Source organism: Melospiza melodia, chromosome 12, assembly GCF_035770615.1.
Source record: "Melospiza melodia melodia isolate bMelMel2 chromosome 12, bMelMel2.pri, whole genome shotgun sequence".
Taxonomy (NCBI): domain Eukaryota; kingdom Metazoa; phylum Chordata; class Aves; order Passeriformes; family Passerellidae; genus Melospiza; species Melospiza melodia.
The window spans coordinates 13,927,776-13,953,700 of record NC_086205.1 but is presented as its reverse complement, the minus strand read 5'-3'; the positions used below and the strand labels follow the sequence as shown (position 1 = coordinate 13,953,700).

The following is a 25,925-nucleotide window of genomic DNA, read 5'->3' as shown; positions in this document are numbered from 1 at the left end:
GGGAACATTTCTGTCACAAACTCTGTTTCAGCAGTAGTTTTAGATGCTGTTCCCTCTATAAAGCAAACTGATGGCATCAGTGAATTGCTGCAGCTCATGACTTTGTGTAATTATGCGTAATTTGTTCATGGATACTCAGTGCCTTCAGTGACAAATCCCAGGGGAAAACATAGCTCGTTTAGGGTAAGGAGAAGTTGGGGTCAGGCACTGATCACGGGGGTCAGCATCGCACCGTGGGCATCTCTCCCCAGGGCGCTCGGGGCTGAATTTGGCAAAGCCCTTTACACTTGGTGTTTAACTAAAAGCCCTTTTTTACGTGCATGTGGCAGATTTTTGTAGAGATTGCACAGACGAAACGCGAGGCTCCGCTTTCGTGTTCTTGCTGTGTCTGTGGGATCCCGGGGCCGGGGCCCGGCCCCCCGGCCGGTGAGGGCGCGGCGGGCGGGGCCGCACCGCCCGCGCTGCTCCCAGGCCGCGGCCTGGCCGGCCGCCCCCGGCGGCGCCACCTGCCCGCGCGGCGGCCCCGCTGCCTGCCCGCGCCCATAGGCCGCACAGCGCCCGCCCCCGGCCGCCTGTGGCGGGCGCGGCCGCTCGGCCGCCCTCACTCCGCGCTCCGCGCCGGGCCGCGGCGGGCGATGCCGTGCGGGCAGCCCGACAGCGGGGCCGCCGCGGCGCGGTACGTGTTGGGGGTGGACGTGGGCAGCACGGTGGTGAAGTGCCACGTCTACGACCGGGCGGCCGCCGTCAGGGGTTCCAGCCACAGGAAGGTGAGTGCGGGCGGGTTGCGGGGTGCGCCCCGGTCCGGAGCGGGGCCGAGCGGCGGGAGCAGCCGGGGGCAGCACCTGTCTCGGGAGCCGGGAGGGGCCGAGCGTGCTCGCTGTGCCCCGAGCGCTTCCGACCTGCGGGGGGTGCCCGTCGCGGTTCGGCGTTCGCAGGCTCTCCGCCAGCTCGGCTGGTCCCGGTGCGCGGGCATCCCCTGGGGCAGGGCGGACAGGAGCGGCTCCGCCTCCCGAGGGGTGAAAGGAAACGCACAAACCCCGACCCCCGCGGGACCGCCGTAGCTCTCACCCGCCGTTACTTCGGCGCTCACCCCCTCCCATCCTTCCCGGTTGCCTTACCGTCGGTCGCTTATCGACTAATCTGTCTGAACAAAACCACTGTTGTTAGTAGGGCATAGCTGAGATTTGTGTAGGATTTACGTTTGCACGCGTCCCATCATGTAACAGCGCTGTGTGAAGAAGTGTCAGCAGTAGAACGTGAATTTCAGGCTGCTTTTGGTTAGTAGTGGTTGTGATTTTAGGATCAGGGCAATCTCCAGAATTAACTTTTTTTACTGTTGCCTATTGCAATGAAAAGCTTGCAGCGAGGAGAAGTGTAAGAAGTCTGATGGATTTCAGAGATGGAAAGGGCTGCTCTCGGTGGAGCTGACCCTCCCTGGCGCTGGAAGCTCGTCTGACAGGTGATCCCTGCTCTGCTGTTCTGCCACTGAGAAGCTCAGAGGCACCGACGTCAGAATTAAGCAATGCAACAGAAGCGGCTTTCTGAGACACCTGCTTTCCTTTTTGCAGCTCTGGAAGGGGTTTTGCAGGTTCCTTTTTTCCAAGAGGTTGGGACTTCCTTATTTCAAGGTGTTTGAGCTTCTTTATTGCCCCAGAACAGAGGAGGTCTTCTAGAGATCACACACCCACGTTGAACAATGTTTTAAAAGTACACTGTTGTTTCTGCTCTTACAGGAGATTCACAAAATGAAGAAAAAAACAAAACAACCCAAAGCCAAATGTATTTGCTGATTTCTAGGGATCATAATCAAGCTATTTGTGTTTCCCAAACAGGTAGAATCGCTTTATCCTCGTCCTGGATGGGTTGAATTAGATCCTGAAGTGCTATGGAGTCAATTTATTGGTGTAATAAAAGAGGCTGTACAAGGTAAGGGCTTAAATTTGAGAAATTATTTATTTATAAAAATTAGTAAATTTAGTTACTTGGATAATAAAACTATTTTTAGCTGGTACTGAAAATCATCACTGGGCACAGGACTATAACATGCTTTAAGGTCTATTCAATCATTATGTCAATTAGGCTTCTTCAATTACCTTTTTCCTTTCATTGGGGCCAGATTAGAATTGAAGTAGAAGCAATGTGAATACTTGATTTATGCATCAGTGCCAGCACTTTGTGGCTCCAGCTTTTTGTATATGCATCCTTCCCCAGTGTCTGTTCCTCCAGATGCCTCTGTGCAGGAACAGAGAGCTGGCTTGTTCCCCTTCCAGTGCCCCATTGTTCTACCACCACTTTGTATGTATGAGTGAGAATGCATGCAGGATGCTGCAGAGCTGGGCTCACTCAATTGCAACCTGATATTCCTCCTTTTCCCATTCAAACTTTAAGTGATTCTTACTGTCCTATCCTGTATTACTGTTCTTTTCTATTTGTACTTTAGCCTACAAATTCCTAGTGCTCCACACACTAAATACATACAACTCCTTTTTCTGACAAACCTCTGATGGGTTTTCCCCCTGCCTTTCTGGATGCTGCTCTAACCTAGCTCTTGCTCTCTACAACTCTCACAGCTTTTGTATTAATCTGCCATCCATCCTCGATCACCTGTGCCATGTTGATGCTGTGAACCTGTCAACTGGACAGGTTGCCTTCCCACAGTGCCCCAGCCTCCTTGGCCTGTGTGTGCACATTGCACTCTTTCATTCAAGTCATTCAGTTCCTCCTGTTCAGCCCCTTTTGCTTGGTCTCCAGTGTTGCTCTGCCTTCAGACTTGGCTCATGGCTAAACTGCTTGTCCCTTCCTTTGGAATACTGCCTAAGGAACAGGGAGAGTAAATATCACCAGGTGTAAACTGAAGCTGATTATTTTGGGCTCTTGGTTTGTTCTGTCAGCAGCCACAACTGTTTGGTTACAAGAACAGCAATGCCACCTCAGCCCCCAAAGACCTTCCTGTCTTCCTTCATTTCCATTCTGTGGGAAAAGTCAGGAAGCAAGACTTTTCGGCTAGTTTAAAAAGGGAAGATTTCCTTGTGGCCAAGCTGCACCCATTGTTGGCAAGTCATTTTTAAGTGGGTGTGTAAGTAAGCATAACTCAGTGCTGTCAAAAGAAACAGTGCCACCCTTTTTTTCCAGAGGTCTCCTAGAGCAGGGCAGCTTCCTGATTGGAATCACTGTCGGGTTGTTTATGCCAGCAGAGCTTCACCAGTGTTTGTGCTGACGCAAGCGAGGGTGTGGTAGCAGGGGCAGGAATGAGTGTCTGGAAGCAGAAGGAGCACAGTGACACTTGGGTTTGCAGAGCTTGTGGAGCTAAACATGATTCCATGCACGTGTGGATGAGCTGCTGCAGTTCAGTACCACCTGATGGTGGAAACTTCTGGCTGCATGGTCTCAACTCTGTCTCTTACTGTGGCACTCCATCCAGAAGGCAGCTTAACTGAAAAATACCCATGTTTGTCTTTAGGTTTGTTTTTGTCTGTAATGGAAGTCAGCTCCATTTACGTGGGTGTCTCGAGAGTATGATAGCTGACACAGGGAAAGTGGTGGGACCGTGCAGATTGTGGAGATGGGAAGGAGTAACACATGCCAGCAGTCCTTAGTGAGCTGTAAAAGTGCTTGAATGCTCTGCCTTTGCCTGACAAAGAAATAGTGCTGTTGTCAGGCCACCCACTCCCAGGTCCCCCTCCTGTACCCTCCTGCTACCAGCAGCACTTGTGCAGGCAGGTGGAGCAGGTTGCCTTGTGAAAGCACTGGTTTAATTCCCATCTGATTGAGGAACTGATAGCACTGCTGGCAGGAATGCAAGGAGCCAGTGTAAGGGCAGGGGCAGAAGCACAGGTAGAGTTGGGCAGCACAGATGTGCCCTTTGTCTGTGAAACCCCTTCTGTAATTGTCACTGAGAGGGTGCTGGGTGTAGAGTCTGCAGTACATGCTCACACAAATGAGCAACTTTGCACATGAAAATTAACAGGAGAACACGTATGAGCAGGACCTACTTAACCTGGGATTTGTTCAAAGGGCTGGATTGAGAGCCCTTCAGAGTAACAGTACTTAGGACAGGGTGGGTAGACTGTCATTTAAGTGGAGATTTTTTAATGTGTGTTTTCTTGATGGAATTTTGCTTCTGTAAGTATGGCTGGAGGTAATTAGCAAGCTGACCAGAGTTGCTTTGAAAATAGCTATGGACATATTCAATTATTTACACTTATATTAGAAAAAATGTTCTGTAACAGTTACTTGAAGGTAAGGTTTACAGCAAAATTGGTGTGTACATTTTTGTACTTCTGACTTTAAAGTATACTTTGTTGCATTCAGTGGTACCTGATTTAAGCAAGATCTTTCTTAGGAATTTTTTAAACGTTGCTTAAGAAATATTTAAAGTGAGACATGTCATCAGAGTGATGCAAAAAGTTATGATGTATTCATATTTATCTATTTACTGCCTGCAGGATCAATCTAGTTTTGTTTCTTTATAGAAATTCTTTCCCTAAGTCTGTAAAGGTACTTTAATTGGAGCTTTTGTTCACATTCATCCATGTGAAATACACATTTTAGTGGATTATGTGGACATGCGTCATCTGCCTGCCTGTCTCTGGGATTGTTCATATAAAGTATCAGCAGGCCTTTCAGAGGGTGGAAAGGGTCTGTGCCACAACTGCTTTTGCAAAATACGTAGGTTTGTTTATCTGCTTTGGAATCAATTGTCTGACTCAGTGCTCTCTAACGTTTCACTGCCCCTAACACGTAGTTGAACTATATGTAGCAATTTATATTCTCTTCTCATAAACTTTTTTCTCATAAATTACTTTCCTAAATATTCCATAGGTTTTATAGTTATACTGAAGAAGTAATATTTTTCTTTGCTTCTCCAAATAAATTCTTTTTTTGTGATTGTAATTTATTTTTGGTTTTTAGCTGCAGGACTTCACATGAGGCAAATTGCTGGTCTTGGCATCTCCACCCAGAGAGGAACTTTCATCACATGGCACAAGTATGTATGTTGTGTATTCTTTAAAATGAATTTGTATTCATTTGTATTCATTTGTATTCATAGACCGGATGGCAGCAGGCTGTAGATGTGTTGAACTCAAAAGTAAAACTTGTCAAGTCACTCATGTTCTCTTGTGCTTGCACAGCCACACCTTAGAGCTGTTCAGAACAGATTGTGACTGTGTGGCCTTTTTGTTCTTTATGCATTGGAAGAGATGAATGCATATGTATTTTTAATTCTGGTGAGAAGTCTGACACTCCAAATGTCTGTATGCTGATGTAATAATTCCTCAAATCCACCAGGAGGATATGCAGTTATTATATGAACTAACCTAGTTTATTGTCCTGATTGGAAATGGTGCATAATGTTGAATGTTTTGGGCAATTTGTGTTCTCTGGCTTTAATTGTTCAAATACTGTTTTTCAGGAAGACAGGGAAACCTTTTCATAATTTCATAAGTTGGCAAGACTTAAGAAGTGCTGAACTTGTGAATTCCTGGAATAACTCCCTTCTGCTGAAGGTAAAACTGCATTAATTTAGGTACTGCTTGGATATATTACATCTGTTTAACTCTTCTGACAAGTAAGGGCACTATATGGAATACTGCAAGTGTCCTGTTCACATGGTGATGTGATGTGCTGTAGCCATCATTTAACTGAGCAATGAACATTTCACTGAGTAATATTGGCATGGAAGATAGTTCCAAGAAATAAAGTGCAGTACTGGTAGCCTAAAGTAATTATTATGGAAAAAGATACCTATAAGTCTAAGGCTCGCTCGTTTTGTTACTTTTTAGTCTGTTATATGAAAATGTTGCATGTTGACACCACTACAGCATGGATTGTGGATGTAGTTAGGTCTGGATTGGAAGTGGTTTGGACTTTTGATTCCTTGGCTTGTTTTTTTCATGTACCCTTCGCTCTGATTATCTATAGATGATACATTTTATGCTGTTTGTGGCTTGTGCTTCATACTTTTAGAAGAGAAAGATTTGCTCCAAGTCCAAAACCAGAAGTTAGTTTTCCTCTTAAGTGGAAATTAACCAGCACAGTCACAATAAGAAATTAAATTATAGGGTTTGCCAGTTACTTCTTTTGTGAAAACTTGATTAATGATTAAATTTTGGTAAATCTGTTAAGTCATGATTGAGCCTGTCAGCTGTAAGAGAACTTGCCCTGGAATAAGAGTGTGTAATGCTGCCATCCACATCATGCATTGTGCTCACAGAGGTGACCAGTGTTGGCAGTGCAGAGCAGCGGCTGTCAGTGCTCCAGCAGAAGGTGCTCAAGCAGCCTTGCTTAGAGCAGCTGCTCTTTCCTGAGGTGTGTGTTGCAGGAAGGCTGTCTGTTAATATGAACATCCTTACATAATCCTGCTCAGGGATCCTCTAAAGGAGTTTTAGCTTTCTGAATGTAATGTCAGTAGCTTTCATCTGTGTTGTCATCCTTTAAAGGTAATTGATCAGTAACCTTTAAAGGGCAAGATTAAAAATTGAGTAACTGTTTTCTTTTGAAACAGGTAATCCATGTTACTTTTACAGTGCTTCATTTCTTGACTGGGAATGATCGATTTTTGGCACCCAGTTTTCTTACTTTTTCAACACATCAAGCTTCTATGAAGTTGTCATGGGTTTTTAAAAACATACATGAGGTAAGCTGGAAAGGGAAAAGCAATAGATTTCTTAATGGCTTGCAACTATGAGGTGTTCAGGGCCAGGCTGGATGGGCTTTGAGTGACCTGGTTTAGTGTAACATGTCCCTGCTCATGGCTGTGGAGTTGGAACTCTTTAAGGTCCCTTCCAGTCCAGGCCATTCCATGACTCTGTGACTATTGGCTGTAATTGCTTCAGTTTTGTCTTGCTTGTTCTTCTCAGAAGAAGCAGAAAGGATTTTTTCTGTGTTAATTTTCAAAGCCTGTCCACCTAAATAGTAACTTACATTTGTACAGATTTTCCCTCTCACTCTGGAAATGCGTAGTAGTAAAAAGCTTTCTTCATACATAAGCAACATAATAAAATCATCTTATTTCACTTGATACATTTATACAGTTAGTGATTGTACTTTGTTTTAAAGCTGTTTGCCCTCTGGTTTTGCATGATGATTTTACTTATTTTCAGTGGGACCTCTTCCCTTTCCACTCTGCATTATTCCAGAGTGTTTTGCAGTTTCACAAATAACACCATACTGCACAATTCATTTTGCATTTTGGTGAATTGGAAAATGCATGTGGAATAAGTTGTGCTGGATTAACCTAGTGCACTAATGAGCCCTGATCTATGTGTTGCTATATTCGTTGCTCTAATACTCACCATGCAGGACCTTTTTTTCTTTATCTACCACTGTTTCACCACTGTTACAATTGTAACTCTAAGTTTCTTTTCATAAGGTTATGATGCCCCTTCAGTGGAAGATCAATTGCTTTTATTTCCTTAGAAACAGCTGTAAAAAAGTGTTCTTATTTTCTGTTAGGAGCATGAACTTGTAGGATAATTTTAGTTAAATAGCCAACTCAGCGTTTTTAGAAGAAGAGTTTACAATCAGAGACTTATTTTCTGAGGACATTCTGATCTATCATGAAGACAATAATAAAAGAAATCAATAAATATTCTTCTCTTATTATACCCAGTTGTAATTTTTTATCATATATTTTTTCCCAGGCTGAAGAAGCTGCCAGAAAAAACAACTGCTGCTTTGGAACGGTTGACACGTGGTTACTGTATAGATTGACTAAAGGTGAACATTACAGTTCCTCTTAAATATCAGTAAAACACACTGGAATCTAAGAAATTATGTTCATTACTTGTCATTTATATATCCTAGAATAGATACTTTTTTTGCAATTTGTGCTTTTGTATGTTCAATAAAAATTGTAATGTATTTCCTGTTACAAAAAGAACTTCTGAATAAATTATTCTTTGGGCCTGTTGGAAGGGAAATATTTATTCAGTGTAGTCAGCCTTCTAAGAGTATAAGATTTAAAGAGGACTAACAGAGCTAATTGGTGTTGATTGAAGAAAAGTACCTGTGAAAGCAGAAGAACAAAGAATTGTTAAAAATGTGGAAGAATTACAATTTTCTATTCTGAGTACTACTGCCTGAGAAATCCCATTATGACTGTGATGCAGTTGGTGTGGTGCTGTTGGCTGTTCTAGACAGGTTCATGAGAGGAAACAAGATAATCAATGTGTGCACAGTGTAATGAGCAGCAGGTAAAATCTCTGTGCTCATTGTATCACTGTGATTTTGCTCATTCACACTTGATTTATATTTCATGGGAGTCAGTGAGATATTTAAATATCTCTTTGATTCCCATGAAATATCTTAAATATTTGGATGTCTAAAAATCTTTCTTTGTTCTCTGTTTTCATGCTAGGTTCTGTGTATGCTACAGATTACTCAAATGCCAGTTCCACAGGCATTTTTGAGCCCTTTACGGTATGTGCTGTCCCAAAGAATGTCTCTGCTATTTATTGTGCTTCTCAGATGCTTCCTAATGTTTTTACTTTTTCCATTTCATTTCAGAAATGTTGGAATCCCACTTTGTGTAATCTACTTTCTATTCCAGTGTCTATTTATCCACCAGTGAGAGACACAAGGTAACTATGAAGACATATTTAAAAGAATATTATAACTGTTAAATTAATTGCTAAATTAATTATGATTAATTATTAAATACTAAATATTCTGCACAGGCCAAATAATACACACATACACAAAAAATATTTTTACATGTAGTTATACCTTATAAGTATATGAAGTCCAAAACTTTTTTACTATGTTTCTTAAAGTGATAGTTTTAATGTTTTGCTTAAAATAAGTCAGTAGCATTACCTTTTATGTGTGACCCAGACCCAAGCTGTATGTACCTAGATTTCATTTTTACAAAAAGGTCATTTTAATGTAATTTGTTTTAAGCTTCAACTTTGGATCAACTGACTCTGAAATATTTGGGGTACCTATTCCAATAATGGCAGTGGTAAGTGAAAATATTTTCTTACATCTGTGTGTTTATATTCTGTTTATTTGGCTTTGATTTAGTACTTGCTTCTTTCATTAATATTCTCTATTGATTCTCTGTGATTTAGCTACAATAGAATTGATGGTTGAATTTTTCTCCAAAAACCCAGTCTACAACCTTAGGGAGAAGGAGGAGAAAGGAGCAAGAAGGGATTTCTAGAGGTTGAGGTCCACTAAGATTGTGTGGCCACATGATTAAATTCTGAATGTAGGACTCTAAACTCTGGTAATGTGTGTATCTGGCTTAAAATCAGTTGTTCTGTGTAAAGTTATGCAAGAGTCCATTCTGGCTTGACTTCAGTGAGACCAAACTACTGTAGGAGTGTTTGCTAATAGATCCACTTGTGGTACCTTCTATGCCTTTTTTATTTTTTGCTAAAAATTAGTGGCAAATAGCATGTTCATTCCTCAGTAGTTAGAATTTGGATAAGAAAACCTAAAGTGATGATTTGGAGCAAAATCTGCTTGAATTGAGCTAAATGAAAAAATGTCCCCTAGCTAACATGAATTTGTCTTGTTTTAAAGGACTGTGGACTAAATCTAGCTGTAAATTTACTGTTTCACCAATGCAAAAACATAAGTAAAAATATTTAATAACCATAATCATGGTTGAAAAATGGAGCATGGAATAATTTGGTACAGGAGGGGTATCAAGGAGAAAAGAAGGCAAGACCTCAATACTTCAACTTTCTATTTGGAGAAAAAGGAATTCAGGCCAAGCTACTCTGTTCTGCTCCTTGGGATTGCAACTGCCTGGTTTATCCTTGTTAAATATTAAACCACAAAATACTTCTTTTGTTTCCATATTTTTTTTCAGTGTTGCAAGGAGTCCTTCAGATACTTCACACTGTGAAACTTGGTGTAATTTGATGCCAGTGATAAAACTGACTGTTGTAATGGCCTGCAAATGCTTAAGAAATTGTAAATGAGTCCTGTCTGAGTGCCCAGTTCCTGAGTGGTCACTTATATTCAGAACTCCAAAGTGTTTGCAGAGATATTTTCAAACCCAGCATTGCAGGTTGGTGGTGGGTAGCTAACTTGTCCCGTTGTTTTTGTTGGATTGACAGGTAGCTGATCAGCAGTCAGCCATGTTTGGAGAATGCTGCTTTCACCCAGGAGATGTTAAACTGACAATGGGAACAGGTGGCTTCTGGAATGTCAATACTGGAGAGCATCTCTTTGCAGCACGGGGAAGTAAGACTGAAGCTTTGGTTTCAGGGGATTTTATTCTTTCAGCTGTTCCTTGATAGCTGCTACTGCTGAGGATACACAAAAGAATAGCACAGAGCTGTGCTTTTCCTTCAGACTATAAGTGTTCAAAAACAGCTTGGGAGTTCTTTCAGAAGGGAAGACTGTGGAAAGTTTGAATTAGCAATGTAAATTTTGGTTATCCTAAAGTAAGCTTCTCAGGAAGAGAACTTAATTAGCATCATTAGTAATTATATCTGCTACCTGCATCCCTCCTGTTTTGTTTTTTCCTTCACCTGTTCTTCATAGCAGTATTGTACAGGATAGGAGAAAAAAGGGATTGGTACTCTGTCTTCTCACATCACAATGTTGCAGTGAATCATTGCAAGTTCCTCCCCTTGAGCCCTTAAGCATTGAAGCACATGCAAGGAGCTAATGCAGGGTTAGAAGCTATAAGTTTTCTTTTAAAATGGGCACCCCAGTGTGTTTCTAGTGTTTAAAACTTTGTCATTCTGAACATCTGTGGTCTGTCAAGTAATTTGTCATGAGAGCAAACACTGAAGATGACACTGAAGTACATTTGCCTACAGTCTCTCTCTGTCTGTCATATTTTTAAAGAGTTACTAATTTCAGGATGTCTGCTGCTTAAAATGGAGTGAGGCTGGGGAGGAGGACAGCAGTGTGATAAAGAGAATTTCACCAGCTCAAGTCTTGAAGGACATTGGCAAATACATGAGATGTGTCAGAACTGAATAGCATAGGCATTCAATTCCCTATGAATGCAAATGCTTTTTATGCTAATTAATTATGTCATTATTATGATATTTTTACTTAGGAAATAATACATATGTAGTCAGTTAAAATGTAATAGCAAAAAACTTGCTGTAAAGTTTTTCTGTTTAGGGGTTGTATTCTGATAGGAGTTAACATCTAAGGCAGTGCTGTGAAACTTTTACTGCTTTAGGCTGTTACTTTTGTTAAAATTATTTTCCCTAAGTTCTCTGGCTGTTGTGGGGTGTGGTTAGTGGGACAAGTTAAGTGCCTGCCTTTCTCAGTGCCCTGGGCATGAAATGTAATGTGTTCAATCTTTAAAGCTGACATGTATTTAAGACTGCAAGATGAATCCCTGCAGCATCCTTGTGCAAGCTATTCATTAGCTGCTGTTCTAGTCCCTGGTCTACATTTAGCTCCTACATATAACAGTTCAAAAAAAAGAAAAATAAAGTAGTTCCTTCAAGGCCAGCCTGTCTCACAATTCAATGATGGAATCATGTTGTATAGGTTTAAAGCTCCCTCTGGTAGTCTGAGGGTTCTTAATACCTCTGGTCATGCCAAGTGTCATGGGGATCCCTTCCCTAGAGGCAGGGTTATGTTACCCTGCTAGAGACTCTGGTGTGAGCATCCTTAGGGAGGCCACATGATGTCTCTGTCCCCAGTTAGCTGCTTTTCTTTAGGATCTTCAGCTCAATTAATTTTTTGGGCTTTTTTCTTTGTGGCTTTACTTTTAGTAAGAAGTAAAGATTTCAAGGGACACCTGCACCAGGATGAATATATATATATACACACACATTTCCCCTTCAAGAGACAAATACAGACTCTAATCAGTGCTGCTGATTGTTCCTGCAGTTGCACTGGGACTCGCACACAACTCATTTGGACACATGCAAGCAAGCTGGAAATGATTCTGTGAGGAACACAAACATCAGCAAAGTCACTTTGAGAAAGCAGAGAGAGCCCCTAGATCCTTGTGGTGCTTTTCTGGTCCTTGTAGAGGTACTATGGGACTTGTTTATCTTTGTTGCATTTTCCATGATCTCTGAGTCCTCAGCAGGTCTCCATTTAAGTATGGGCACTTCCTTCACTCCAACAGTTACTGTGCCTGATTGGGTGAGGTTGTTGCAGTGACCACTGACTACTGGGCTTCTTATCTAGTGACCTGAAAAGCCAATTCTCTAGCTGAAGTGCAGGTGAAACTTGTTTTCTTTTTTGCTTTCTGTTTGATGAAGCATTGCATATTAAACAGGGAATTTAAAAGTACATCACTTTCATCCTCTTCTGTGAATAAGATCTGTGCTCCGAGTTTGTGTTACTTTTTTTGTGTGTATATGTCTGTTTCAGTTTTGTGTTTCCCATCTGAGAGACAAGCCCTCATGCTTTATCTTTTGGGGGAGAACACTCTTCCTTTTTAGAAACCCATGGGGAAAGTTGGATGGACTTAAATAGAAAAACACTGATAAATTTTTAGGTATGCACAATTTCTTATATAAAAAAATAAAAGGCACAGATAGATCTTCAGTTTAAAGGTGTTTTTTGGTAATTTGATAGCAATTTTTTAAGTTAACTTTGGTCTAACAGCCTGTTACTCTGTTCTCTTGTTATCCCATCACTAAAGTTTTAAACAGTATATTTAACCTCTACCAGTGACTTCTTTAGTTTGAATTCTACAAAGAAATTGACATTTTCTAGGTGGGTTTATTGTGAGAGATGTTTGTGTATGTTTTTCTGGAAACATTTATTTTAACTGAATGTTTTGTTTCCTGGAAAATAATGAAGGTCTTTATCCACTGATCGGTTGGAAGATTGGGGAAGAAGTTGTTTATTTGACCGAAGGCTCCATATCGGACGTTGGCACTGCCATACAGTGGGCTCTGGATATAGGTAACTTCTGTCATTTTACAGAGGGTGACATTTATAACTGCTTAAGCTGTTTTATGGGTTCATAGTTGTGCTATTGGATTTGATTTATTATTCATAAGAGAAGGAAGTAATCTTCATGCTTTGGACAGCAGAAATGCGCAGTCCTTTTAGTAAGCAATCTACTGAGGGTGTTTGCTGCAGGGAATTGGGTTTGCACAATCATCTTCAGTCTCTACCTCAGACCATCCTACCTAACTAGGTTTTTATTTTCCTGAAACATTTTACTCCTCACTTGCTTTTGAGAGGGCTTGAGCTATACATCTCATAGCTAATAACAGGTTTGATTTATATGAAAATAACATGAAGAACTTTGCAAGTAACTGTTGCTTCATGTGGAAGTAATGTGCCTTTTGGCTGTTACTATTTTGTAATGAAAGGTTTTGCATTCCAGTTTAATGACAGACTATGAAAATACTAGCTATGTAGTAGGTGATATTCAAACTTACTGATTGTTTATAGAACAACTGTTCTCAGTATTCTAATTCAAGCTTCAAAATTTACTTGACTTACTTAGAAACAGGGTATTTTTTACTAGGATGAGAAAGAAGTGATTAATGTCTCAAACTTTGGACTGTCTGGGAAGGGTTTTCCTCACCACAAGATTCCACATTTCTTGAAGCTTTAAATGCATGTGTACATCTGTGTGCTCTGGTATGTGCCCCTAAGGGTTAAGTGGGACTCAGATTGGTCCTCACACTTGATCCAACGTTTGACTAAGCCTAGAGAGTAAAGCCACTAGGCTTTGGAGGAAGTGACTCAGTTCAGTACACAGTTCAGTGCTGCAGACTCCAGTGTCAGTGCTACATATATATAAGCTTGCTACTTCAGATTCCATAATTAAAATGGGTAATTATCCATATGGAACTTATCTGTACTTAAAATGGATATTATTGGTATATGCAGAAGTATAAAGGATTTTTAGCTAGTCAGTAGAAAAATGATCATGACCTACAGTTGCTACTGTAGGAAAAAAAGGGGGGGAAGTTTAGAGATGGGATAAATGAAAGGCAGGCTGCTTTAAACTCTGTAACAAGTAAGGCCTTTATTTTCTGAAAATATTGTTGCAGAGAAGCAGAATTCAGAAACTTTTATCAGCTTTAGAGAATGGAAAAACTTTAGCTCTACAGAAGGAATTGGGCCAAAACACAAGGTAAGCTAATGGCCTCAATAAGGGTGGTGAGGCCCAACATGGATGAAGATGAGACACAATAGTGGTAAAGGTTTGGAAATACTAATTTCTGCAGCAAGGCAAACTTAATTTAGTAGACTTCGTTTAGTGGAATCCTATAACTTCTAAGAATTTTTAAGAAGTAGTAGTTTGTGGAATTTCAGCATGAAGTCAGTCTTAGTTAATTTTTGATTTTCTGTCCTGGCATAGAGGTACTGTGTGTATAATTCAATAATAGCAAATACATCAAGAAGAAAAAAATGTGATTTAGATTTATTAGTCTGAGCTCAGTAGAATCTATAGTTTTCCCACAAATTCATAAAGGTTACAAAGGTAAATTGAAACTCCTGATAAATTACCAAGATGGGCTTTTCAAAGGTAAGTTGAGCTAGATTAAACTAATTTACCTTTAATAGGAAAATTCACGATTTTTAGACAAGAAAAAGCAATATCTCTCATGTACAGAAGACCTCTAATTTTCTGTAAAATCATGTTATGTGGCCACATAAGGACATAATTTCTTTAAACTGTGGAAGAGGGATGTTAGTACAAGAGTTTCATGTGGGTGAAGAACAAGCTAAAAAGAAATGTCTGTAGAGTTATGAAAGGAGTCATCTGGCTGGACAGAGAATAAAAGCAGTGTTTATCCAAGAGGCATTATTGTGATAAGAGGTGATGTATTACCTCATGTGTCACTTGTAAAGATACTGAGAGTGCTGATAAAATATGGGTATTAAGGACTCTCTCTGTAGTTAGGTGGTTGGACTGACAGTAACAACATGGGGAGTGGAAAATATGTTCTATGAATCTAAGGTTTTAGCACTCTTAGGTGCCATTATCATTCTTAATTCCCATTTATGTCTTGAAGATAAAAAGGCTACAGCACAGCAGATAGGAGAGGATCCTTTTGAGTTTAGTCTTCATCTGAATTTGGGATTCAATAATCTGAGTTTCGGATTATTGATGTGACTGGTGGACATGAAATAGAGAAGAGATTGTCTCCCTTAAAACATGTAGTTTGAAAACATTTAAAAGGAGTAGTCTGACTCGAAATGTTTTTTCTTAATGAAACAAAATGAAGAAATTGAAGGAAATAATAACATCCTACCACCTGTGTATCTTTACAGAACTTTTCACCAGTGTAGATGAAACAGCAGAAATGGCACAGAGTACTGCTGATTCTCAAGGTGTTTGTTTCATTCCAGGTTTTCAGGTAAAGGTATTATTAATAAAATCAAGATTATATTTTAATAACCCAATTAAAAATTATTTTTTACATTTTAAAGGTAATAATTTACATCTTGTCACGGTATTATTCCGTACTGTTGAGGTTCTTATTGTCTGTTGCTCATCACAATATGTGAAGGCCATTGTCATATCAGAATGGTTAAATGCCATTCCTCCCCTTGAGAAAAACCAAATATGAAAATCAGTGATGAACAGATAGACTGATTTATTTTCCCATAGTAACACAGACAACGCCTGCAGAGACACAAAACAATGTCACAGCTTTTCTGCTATGAAGGGCAGAGCTTTCATTGAGACAATACTTCTAATCACTGTTACAAAATAATTTATTTTATTCTGCCTTTTTTCAAGGTGTAGATTTGTAATTCATCAGAATATTTTATAGTATCTAAATATTAGCAAGATTGCAAGTCCTGGTGTTATGAAAAGCAAAGATAATACTGTAGCACTTTCCTGGGGATGATCAAGCTCAGTATAAGAGATTTCTCTCTTAGAAGTCTTAGTGACTGTTTGGCTTCAGTGATACGAGCTCATCTCAGTGTGTTGCTGAAAGTTTGAGTTAACCAAGATCAGTTTGATCATTCCCAGGACTAGTGGTTTTTTATGAAGAACCTTAACATCTTTACCTTACCTTTGTCTAAGTTCTGTGTGCTAATGGAATAGAGCAAAGAATTTTATTTATTCTCCAGATAGCCCAGCTGCCTTCAGTGTCACTGATAACAGGCTGTAGTATACATCAATAAAAGGTATTATTGTCCTTTCCAGTATTAGTTTTGAAAGTCAGTTCATCTTTTTTTCAGGAGTTCAGGAGGGGGCATGTGTGAAATCTTGTTAGAGAACAGCAATATCAGTAATATGAGTGTGCCCTGTCCTAGACAATTGGTGTACATTTTAAATGTATTTTAAAGGGAAATTGTGTGGATTAGTCTTTTCTAGTTTGTTTTATTTGGAAGAAGTCACTTAAATGTTTTGCTGTTGAAAGAAGCAATTTAAACTGTTTGCTGAGTAAGCCAAAATAACACTACATGCCTCTTACATATTGTTTTCAATTTTCTTCTTCCACTGCTGCCTGTAATTGTCGTAAGTTATTTTTTTCTTACTCTTTTACTTCTTTCACAAAAGCCTACAAATATTATTCACTGAATTCATGGTGACATCTTTTCTGCAGGTTTCTGGGGATGACCCATATTTATGTGCCTCTTTTATGGGGCTGAAACCTTCCACTAACAGGAACCACCTTGTTCGAGCTATATTGGAATCTGTAGCTTTCAGGTACTGCTTGCTAAATTATCTGGCTTCTGTTTTCTTATCTTTGCTTTTATTTAGATCAGCAGTGTTAAGTGGATACATGGGCTTTTGCAGTTTGTACAATACAAATACACTGGAAAGGAGTTTTTGCTGCTTCCTTTTTTTTAACACTTTACAAATAAATTTTTGTATATTTGTTAGTTTAGAGTTTTTGTCATTAAGTAACCATATCGAGATTCTTAAATAATGTTGTTTTCTGCATGTTTTGAAAGTGTTTTCTGTTTAAAGATTGTCCTTCCTCACCTGACAGTGTTTTGTCAGAAACTGTAGTCCTCTCCAGCTGTGTTTAAAGTATCCTTGAAGCTGAAAGTTTTGTATCAGCTTTTGTTTAAAGTTTGAAATTTTGGTGTTTTATAAAACAAAGTAATAGGCCTCTTAAAAGTTTTAAAATATGTGAATGGACAGCAGCTTCCAGATCTGTGAAGGCTAAAGATGTCACTGCTGGTCACTGCTGATGCCACATCAGTATGTCACTGCTTTGCCATCCCCCAGCATGGATTGAGCCTGGCTCACACTGTGCTGTGGCCAGTTAGGGAGCACTGATTGATTCCTTCCATGTAGTCAACAGCTTTGCTTTTGATGCCTTAGAGGCATCACTTTGGGCTTAAAAATCTCCTGCAAAGAGCTCAGAAAAGATGTCTGGAGCAGGACAGTATTCTGAATTGCTGCAGCTGGTTTCTAATGGATTTTCCTTCTGCATTATATGCCTGAACATGAGATGCTAGATGTAATTTCTGAACTAACTTATGGGTGTCTTGAAAAGGATGTTAAGAATTTGTCTATCTGATTCAAATACTGCATACAAATAACTGGGAAAAAAGTAGAGATCCTTTGTGTTTAGATTTTCTCCCATTAAATGAAATGGTTTCTGGAAAAAGTCAGCTTGGAGGCTTCAGATATTCCCCTTACAGAATAACTGGATAAACTCCAGTTAGCACTGTTGGCCTACTTTCCTCACTCTAAGCCACTTGTTACACATCAACAATTGCATCTCTAGAAACCTATCAGTAACTTTCAGTGGGGAAAATGAACCTTCTACAGTGACTTGCTATAAAATGGGCCATGATTTAGCCATACTTTGCCTTTGTAACAGTGACAAAGACCAAACACCAATTTCGTTGGCTTTGGGTTTTTCATTTATGCATTCTAGAAATTTTCAGCTATTGCAGCAATTCTAACAGAACTGAGGCCTTTCTTGCCTTGCATTTATTTTCTGACTACGCAGATACTGAAAACACTTTATGGGATATATAATGCTTAATTCAACTAAATATTTTTTTAAAGGAACAAACTGCTTTATGATATCATTGTGAGGAAGGTGCACATTCCTCTTCGAACTATTCGGTGAGTTCCCCAGAACTTTTAAATTCAATATGTGAGAGTTTGATTTGAAACAGGTTTGAACTTCATTATGCATCTTCTCTTACTGTAAAAATTCTGCTATTTAGAAGTAGATGATTTCCAAGTCAAATGTTAATGTAACTTAAGCAGCAGTAGAGTGTACCCACAGCTATTGGCATTGGTGATTGTTAGTGGGGGAGTAATGAACTGCTCTAATTATTAAAACAAAAATTAAAAAGAAGGCATATCCATGTTTTCAGGTAGCACTACAGTGCTTATAGCAATGCCTACCACAAAGGTCATTCTACCCTTTGTCATCATTCTTTCATACTGACATTTTCTGTGCTAGGTCTTTCACACACAATTTTTGAAGACTTTGGTTAGAACTGGTTCTATTTGTGAGGGAAAGAGAAAGATTAGTTTTAGACATCAGTTTTCCTTTAATCTTTGAAGATCTATATCAAATTTAGTGAGGCAGCTGTAATCCCTAGAAAATGCTTGCACATTTAGCTGAATTAAACATTGCTGGAAGACCACATTTCACATTTTGGTAGGGACCTTCTCTGAGCACACCAATTGTCAGAAGCTCCAGCCCTTTGAGGCTCAGAAAGCTCTGCAACAAAATTCCTTCCTCGGGCAGCCAGGGGTCAGCATGGCACTGCAGTCAGGAGCAGAGGTGAGCGTTCCCATCCCTCCTGTGCCTCTGCAAGGTAGGCACGTCAGAATCAGGCTCTCAGAGGGAAAAAAGCAAGAATACAGAAGTGGGAGGAGAAAAAAGTTTCTGCATTCCATTGCATATTGGGAGAGAGAAGGCAAAGGTGAAAAAACAGCCAGGATTAGGGGTTTAATGAAAAGATGAAAAGTACCAGAACTTTGATTACTTAGGAAGCTTTTTAACATAGAAAATTGCATCAAAAAATTGAAAAGTCACATTAAAAGTGCAAACTCTTAAAAAACTCTTAAAATATGGGAATTATGGAAATACAAACTAGGGAGCATTAGAATTCTGATTCCATTTACCTTGCAAAATAAACCTTAAATTGTATGACCATGTTATTTTTTATTCATGGATATAAAATTGCAGTTTTATATAGTGTCTGTATTACTTAACTAAAAGCAGTAGCAATTTAGCTTGTGGATTAAATATTAAAACATAATGAGACACACTCATTATATGTGTGGGGTTCTCTGTAGGGTTGCAAACTGCTCTGCCATCCTTATGTCCACACATCTTTTGCATCTATCAATTACCTTTGATTTTTTGTTCTTGCTTTTATCCCATAAACTTACTAATTTCTTTTTTGGCTGTTTTCCTGTAGTCCTTGTTCCTTCCTGATTTCTGGGCATTGTTTTGATTAGTCCTCAACAGGTTTCTGTTACTTCTCTTTGCTTGTCTCAACACCATCAAGGAAAGCTCAGAGAAGGAGCCCTCAGTCTTAATCCACTTGTCCTATAACTAAAGAGTTTTATTACCTAGCACTTTCTACAGCAATAAACACTAGAGGTCTTCTCTGCACCACATTTGATAGAACAGCAGCTCCATACATGGCTGGTTCTGGAGTACAAGAGCATAATGAATCTATCTAGGACATTTCAAAGATTGCATTTTGTTAGAGTTATTTTATTTGCAAGAGTAATTACTTCGAAATCTCAGATGATTAAAGACCAGCACTGATAAGTTCTCGTTTTCCCCATTAAACTGGTCTCAAAGCAGGAAAATAGACAGATGGAAGCCTCATTCTGAACTTCCTCTTAAAAAGAAGCAACTGTGAAGGCATTTTAGGTAACTAATACAAAGATTTGGTATTGAGGAGAACTGTACTTTTCCAGATCTGAGAACACATGAAAGGTTTGTTTGATGTTGTCATATTGTGGTGGTAACTGTGTAAAGGATCTGTTATAAATCCTAATATTTCAGCCAAGATGATGCATAGTTTTAAAAGACAGAACTTTGAGAGCTTTTGATAGAGTCCTGTGTCCCTGTTTGCCTAGTATTCCTCTCCAAGTTTATAAACTTCTTTTTTCTTTTTTTGGCACCTTGTTCTGTCCTCTAAATTTACCCATAAAGTGGAAATGCATTTGTGCATGAGTGACAGGAAGATTCATGCATAAGTGTGAAATACCAAACGTTGTTTTCTGAAATGCTGGCAATAAGCACTTAACACATTTTTTTAACTACTTCTTCCCTTCTCCCTGTAGAGCTGATGGAGGTGTCAGTAATAATAGTTTTGTCATGCAGATGACATCAGATTTAATTAATAAGAAAATAGAAAAACCTGCAAACACAGAAATGTCTAGTCTTGGTGCAGCTTTTCTAGCAGGCCTTGCTTCAGGTACGTAGACATTAAAAATACTTTTTTCCCCTATATAATGCATGTTGTAAACACAATAGAAAAGAGATCAGACAAAAAAAAAAGGCATAACTTCAAATAATTGTAAACCTCCCCCAAAGGATTACTTTAGCCATTTTGGTAGGAATCTAAGGTAAATGGTGTTTATGTTTCTCTGTACAGTACCATTAGAAGGATGTATTGCTAGAGAAGAAAGGTGAGCCCTGTCTTTGCTGCCTCCTCTTCCTTGACTCAGACATTCCATGTCCATTCCCATACTGGTGCTGGCTGGGGAAGGACCCTGTGGCCAGGGAGCCACCGTGCTCACCTGCAGCTCTGTCACTCCCACTGAGGCTGTCTCCTGTGCTCTGTGAGCACTGCCTTTATCCTCTGAGGCTCTCACAGAAATGGAAGTACAAAATTAATTATTAACAGGAAAAACAGCTCTACTCACACAGAATTGTTTCATATTGTTAACCAGACTGAAAGCTATAAAGTGTTGACAGTTTTGCTTAATGTGCACCTACAAAACATGTTTTTGTTGAAGTGCTTTGATCTGTAAATAATGCAAATGAAGGTAAAAACTATGTGCTTCGATAAGACTTATTCAGCAATTAAAAGTGCAAGAAAGCTGAGACCCTTGATAGCCAAGAATGATTTAATAACATCAATTGATATGAATCTGTAACACCAGCTGTTTCTTGCTATTGATACAATTTTGAAGACAGTAGGAAAGCAGCTAAGTCTTGGTTTCTGTGGCCCTTCTTCATTGAGAAGGACCTGCAACCAAAAGCACTTTGTGGATGAAACCTAAGGGAGCTTCAGTGTACCAGAGCTGTTCTTTGGAAACCATCCCAGTTAAGCAGATGCGCTGTTGTCAGGATTCCAAACAAATGGATCCTACTGGAAAGGATTTTCACAATATTAAAAATATGCTTCCCTCTGAGAAAGTTGCTGGTAGAGTAAAAAGAAAAGTTGTCATTATTTCTTACTGTGTTTCTGCTTTGGATCTCTTAGATTAAAACAACTCAAAAATAACATATTTGCAGTTGAGCTGGAGAATGAATTTTCTATTTATAGGATTTTGGACAGACAAAAAACAACTGAAGAAGCTGAGGCAAGTAGAAGCAGTGTTTGAGCCCCAAAAGGATTCAGAGGAATACAGACCTGCTATGGATGCATGGCTGCAAGCAATGAAACACTCACCACACCGGTAGAAATTTGTATTTTAATTTTAGAAGAATTAAGATGGTTTAATCATATTTTATAACATCTTGACGTGAACAGGACAGTAAAAAACCATAACTGAAATTTGTGATGGTGTATTATAAGTCGTGTGGTATTTCAGTTCCCCCCCTGCTGCTGGATTATTTACCATACTGTACTGAACCTTCCCATCATCCCTGTGGCAGCTGTGGTCCAGCTGCAGCATTTGTGTCCCTTCAGTGACCTCCTTTGGGTGGCCCAGCTGCTCAAATCCTACCATGTACTGCCCATGGGCCGTTCCAGCTGGGATGGGTTTTTCACTGAGCTGCTCCCCTCCCTTCAGATCTTTAAAATCTTGCTTGTGTTCATCATCCAGGAAGGCTAAAAGGCACATTGGCTCCCCTAGGCATTGCTAAGAAACAACATGATTGTTGGGGCTGGGTTGTGAGGAATTCGATTGTGTACAAAGACATTGTTTGGCAGTAGCCTGTTACCACCTTTTGGTTGACACTGGGTGCTGTGATCACATTATTTGTGCACTAGATCAAGATGAAATACAAAAGCAAATAGGCTTTTAACACTCTATTTAAAAAATCCAGGATTTTTATAGCTGATACTTTGTAGCTAGCTTGTAGCTCAATTTTTAAAAATTTTATAAAGACCAAAAGTAATTTTATCCGCAGTGGCCAGCACAGATACATTAAAACTAGTTCCAGGTATTCTAACTGGTAAATATCTGTACTGTTAGTATCTTCAAGGCCATTTTAAAATCCTATTATTAATAGCTAAAAGGGAGTAAAAAGTCTATTTTTGATGCTATAAATTACTTTTGTATTTTTTAAATGAATAAAATATAATTAAAGAAATGTATAGTTAAATATTCTTATATAATTGCTTATTTCGAATACTTATTATTGTAATTTTCTCAGGGTTATGTGTAAATCAGCTTCCAAAATGTAAAATGATTAAACATTTTAATTTCAGAATAATACCAAGTTCAAGCTGTGGGTGATTTATTCCATAGACACTGGAGATAAGAAATGTTTACAGATTTAACATCATTGAAAGAGGGCTGAAGAACTATAATTCATTTTCTTGTGCTGATACACAGAAGGTCAAATCAGACACCATTTCCTTAGTTTCCTTCAACCATGTACCCTGAGTTGGAACATCTCCTCTAGCTGTGTTCAGCCTCCATCTCATTTACTTGCCAGCCTTAGCTTAACGTGCCATTTTTCTTGTTCTTCTGTTACATTCTGCCCTTCAACCTGTGCTGCATCTTGGCAATTTTCTTTTCTCTGGGTATCTTTCCAATTCTCCTTAACCTTCTTTAATGTGAATCCTTAAATGAAGCACAGAAGTGTGTCTGCTGATATCTAGTACTATGCCAGGCTGCATTGCCAAGACTCCAGTATTAAGTCCTTCAAAGAGATTCCCTCCACTCCTCCTCCTGCTGTAAGGTAAGATTCTGCAGTTACAGGATATGTGAAACAATTGTTTTGCTTTAACACCTCTATTCAGCTTGGGATTTTGCTCTGCCATCACAAAGTCACTGCTAAAGAAAATGCTCATCAGCAGGAAGGCTCTCTCTCTTCAAGGCCAAGAAGGAAGGCTTTAAGTCTGGCACTCCAGGCAGAAGTTTGTGCCTCAGTCACTGCTATTCTACATTTTGTTCTTACTTCTCAGGGAGTTTAGTTTCATCAACATCTGCCTTTGATCACCTACTGCTCTTTTGTGGAAGGCTCCTTGACTTCGGTTCTCTTGATAGCCTGGAGGTTTAGCTGGGCTGAGCAGGCAGTGCTGCAGTGCTCCCAGACAGAGCTCTGACAGGAGCTGAACCTGATCCTGTTCAAATCACTGCTGGAGGCAACTCTGCACTATGTGCCTGATGCTTCACTTTCATGTGGTGGTGGTTTTCACCCTGGACATGGCACAGCTAGAGAGAGAAGATATCCAGCACATTATGTATTCCTCTTGCTCCAGGTGGTATCCTAGAGGACGCACTCTGGATAACCATTTTACCGCTGTCACTGTTTAATTTGAAGCAGGAATTTAAGCTGTTTTTCTTTCACTACCCTCAAATTTACAGGAGGGAAACTTCACTACAAATTAAGGATGTGGAAAGGCCTTGGTGTATTTACCAGCTGAACCTTTCAAATGGCCTGCAGAGCTGTGAGTTCTGTTGTGGAGAGGTTCAAAGTAGGGAGTAAAGCTTTGGAACAGAGGGGTGTCTGGAAGTCTCCCATGATGGACCACCCTTTGGAGATCAGAGCATTTGCCACGGCTTGTGACATGAAGTTGCCCAAGGACTGAGCAGACAAACTGACATTTTGAAGAAATTTGATTACTGATCAAAGTCTTTTGCTTATCTTTTACAAGAAAAATTTATTTTTCTTCTAAAATATATTTTCTTCCCAGGAAGTCCTTAATGTGATATTATCTAAAAGTGGTACCGATTAATTGATAATGGATTTGTAATAAGCTTTGGATATATTTTTACAGGTGCTGTGCTGTCCCAATTTTTGCTGCACAGAAGGGGATTAAAACCATTTTAGAACCTCACTCATACTAATTTTTATTAAAAATATGACAGCTTTTACTGCTGTCTTTTTGCTTGTATGTAATTTTTTGTCTCAAGGTTTTTTTTCATCAGTTTGGAAAGTATATGCAATTTTACATTTTCTCTCTGCTGAGTTTGATAGTAAAGGTAACAATACAAAATTACAAATATTAACTAGTGTGCAGTTTTGTCATTTTAAGATACTCAATTGGGATTTAATGTTGTACTTGGATTGGACAGCAATGCAGCTCATTGGCATGTGAAGTTTGGCAATTAGTTGAGATTGTTAATGATCTCTGGGCATTCTGCCTTCACAGATCCCACTGTGCTGATAGCACATAAAGTCATATCAGTTTGGCAGTTCATTCATAACATAGAGCCCTAGTAAATACGTGTGGACTGTGTGGCATGAAAAGTGATGCCTCATAATAATCCCTCTGTTGTTGGAGGAATCTTGCTACTATTAGATTAATTGTTGTATATTGAGAGAAAGGGCAGATGCAAAAGTCTCCAGATAGTTGAAAATACTATCAGCAGCTGTATGAATTTTGTTACATAGCTAAAAAAAAAAGATCAAGTCAGCTGTATTTAAAAGCTTGACCAACATTTTTGAGTACTGTTTTCTTTTAAGCAGTATTTTCTGCTCTACTCTAACAGCTAATTTTATGTAAAATTAATTCAGTTGCTCTCATTGGTTTTTAACAAGAGCATTTAGACTTGCTTTCTTGTCAGGAGAAAGTAAAAAAAGCAAAATACTGAGTTGCTGAAAGCCTGATACCTTCTACTGGCATAATCTCTGTAGCAAGATCCTTCAACTAGTCCTACTATTTCCAGGCTCGGGGCACAGCACAAGAGGCTCACCAGTTGAAGAGAAAGAGGTTAGAACCATTTCCTGCCAGTCTGTGGGGTTGTTTCTGGTCTGAGCTAAAGAGTACAAAGGTGTGAGCCCCTCTTGGAACAGAGGTGTGACAGTGAGTCAGGGAATCTGGCAGTGCTCTGACCCAGAGGTTGGGCAGTGTGTTAGTTTAAGGCTTCAAGGGGAGTCAGGGCAGGCTGAGCAGGAGAAAAGGGATGGTGGTGGAGGGGGAGCCTGTTTTGGGTTAATGTTTGTGCAGGTCATCACAGCAACCTGTGGGCTGGCAGGAAAGCAGTAAAACTAGCAAACACTGAAAAGTGATGTACTGTGAAAGGGAAAAGAGATGGCATCTAGGAGGGATCTGACTGGCCACGGGGAGCAAGATGTGTTCTAGGGCTGGGACACCAGATGGATTCTGGAGGGAGACACGAGAGCTTACTGCAGGGCAGGCATAGCTGCTCAACCCACACCTTAGTGTGCCTAAAATCCCAATTCTAAGGGTTTTTTTCAATGCAGCCTTCATTCTAGGGTAAAATGTGGGATTTGTGAAAGTTTTGAAAGACTGTGCGTCGCTTTGGAATGTTACATAAGTAGCATACTTACACTCATGCAAGTTGGTCATTGTTTCACCACCTTCAAACTCAACTGTGTGAATATATAGGTATAGATGTGTGTATACAGAGTTAGTCTGCAATTTGCTGCTGAAAGCAAATGCAAACTACAGCAGTGACCTTCCTTCTGTTTCTCCCTTTGGGGGCTATTTTTCATGTTCACAATCAGTTCCAGTATCTAACTTCAGCTCATCAGTGTTTCTTGCAAAGAAGTAAATAAACCAGTGAACCAAAAAGAGTTCTGTGAAGCCCAAGTGTCTTTATTGAGGCTGGGTTCAAGTATTTGTTTAGCTGTGGTAACTAATAATAGTGCAGTAAACCAGCCAACCTGGTTGTTTCTGGTTTGCTTCCTTTTGAAGGCAGTGTGTGCCTTCTGTCAGGGCGTGTGTCATGTTAGTGCCTGTGGCTG

At 39.6% G+C, this 25,925-nt stretch overlaps 1 protein-coding gene across 1 annotated transcript; it reads left to right on the top strand.

Moving 5' to 3' along the window:
• The first annotated feature begins 635 nt into the window (after nucleotides 1–635).
• On the top strand, nucleotides 636–25,925 carry GK5 (glycerol kinase 5). The gene is made up of 16 exons (XM_063166905.1): nucleotides 636–767; nucleotides 1,833–1,926; nucleotides 4,912–4,987; nucleotides 5,414–5,507; nucleotides 6,506–6,637; nucleotides 7,644–7,719; nucleotides 8,360–8,421; nucleotides 8,509–8,582; nucleotides 8,902–8,962; nucleotides 10,071–10,197; nucleotides 12,745–12,849; nucleotides 15,184–15,269; nucleotides 16,473–16,576; nucleotides 17,897–17,956; nucleotides 20,153–20,286; nucleotides 21,364–25,925. Exons 1-16 carry the CDS (start codon nucleotides 636–638, stop codon nucleotides 21,498–21,500), a joined length of 1,554 nt encoding a protein of 517 aa, XP_063022975.1. The 3' UTR covers nucleotides 21,501–25,925.

What these genes read in the sequence shown, in the direction of transcription:
- GK5 (XM_063166905.1), top strand. Translation starts at nt 636, where the DNA reads ATGCCGTGCGGGCAGCCCGACAGCGGGGCCGCCGCGGCGCGGTACGTG. An exon ending in GCATTTTTGAGCCCTTTACG is followed by an intron (nt 8,422 to 8,508) that starts GTATGTGCTGTC and finishes ATTTCATTTCAG; the next exon opens with AAATGTTGGAATCCCACTTT. An exon ending in TTGGAATCTGTAGCTTTCAG is followed by an intron (nt 16,577 to 17,896) that starts GTACTGCTTGCT and finishes ATTTTTTTAAAG; the next exon opens with GAACAAACTGCTTTATGATA.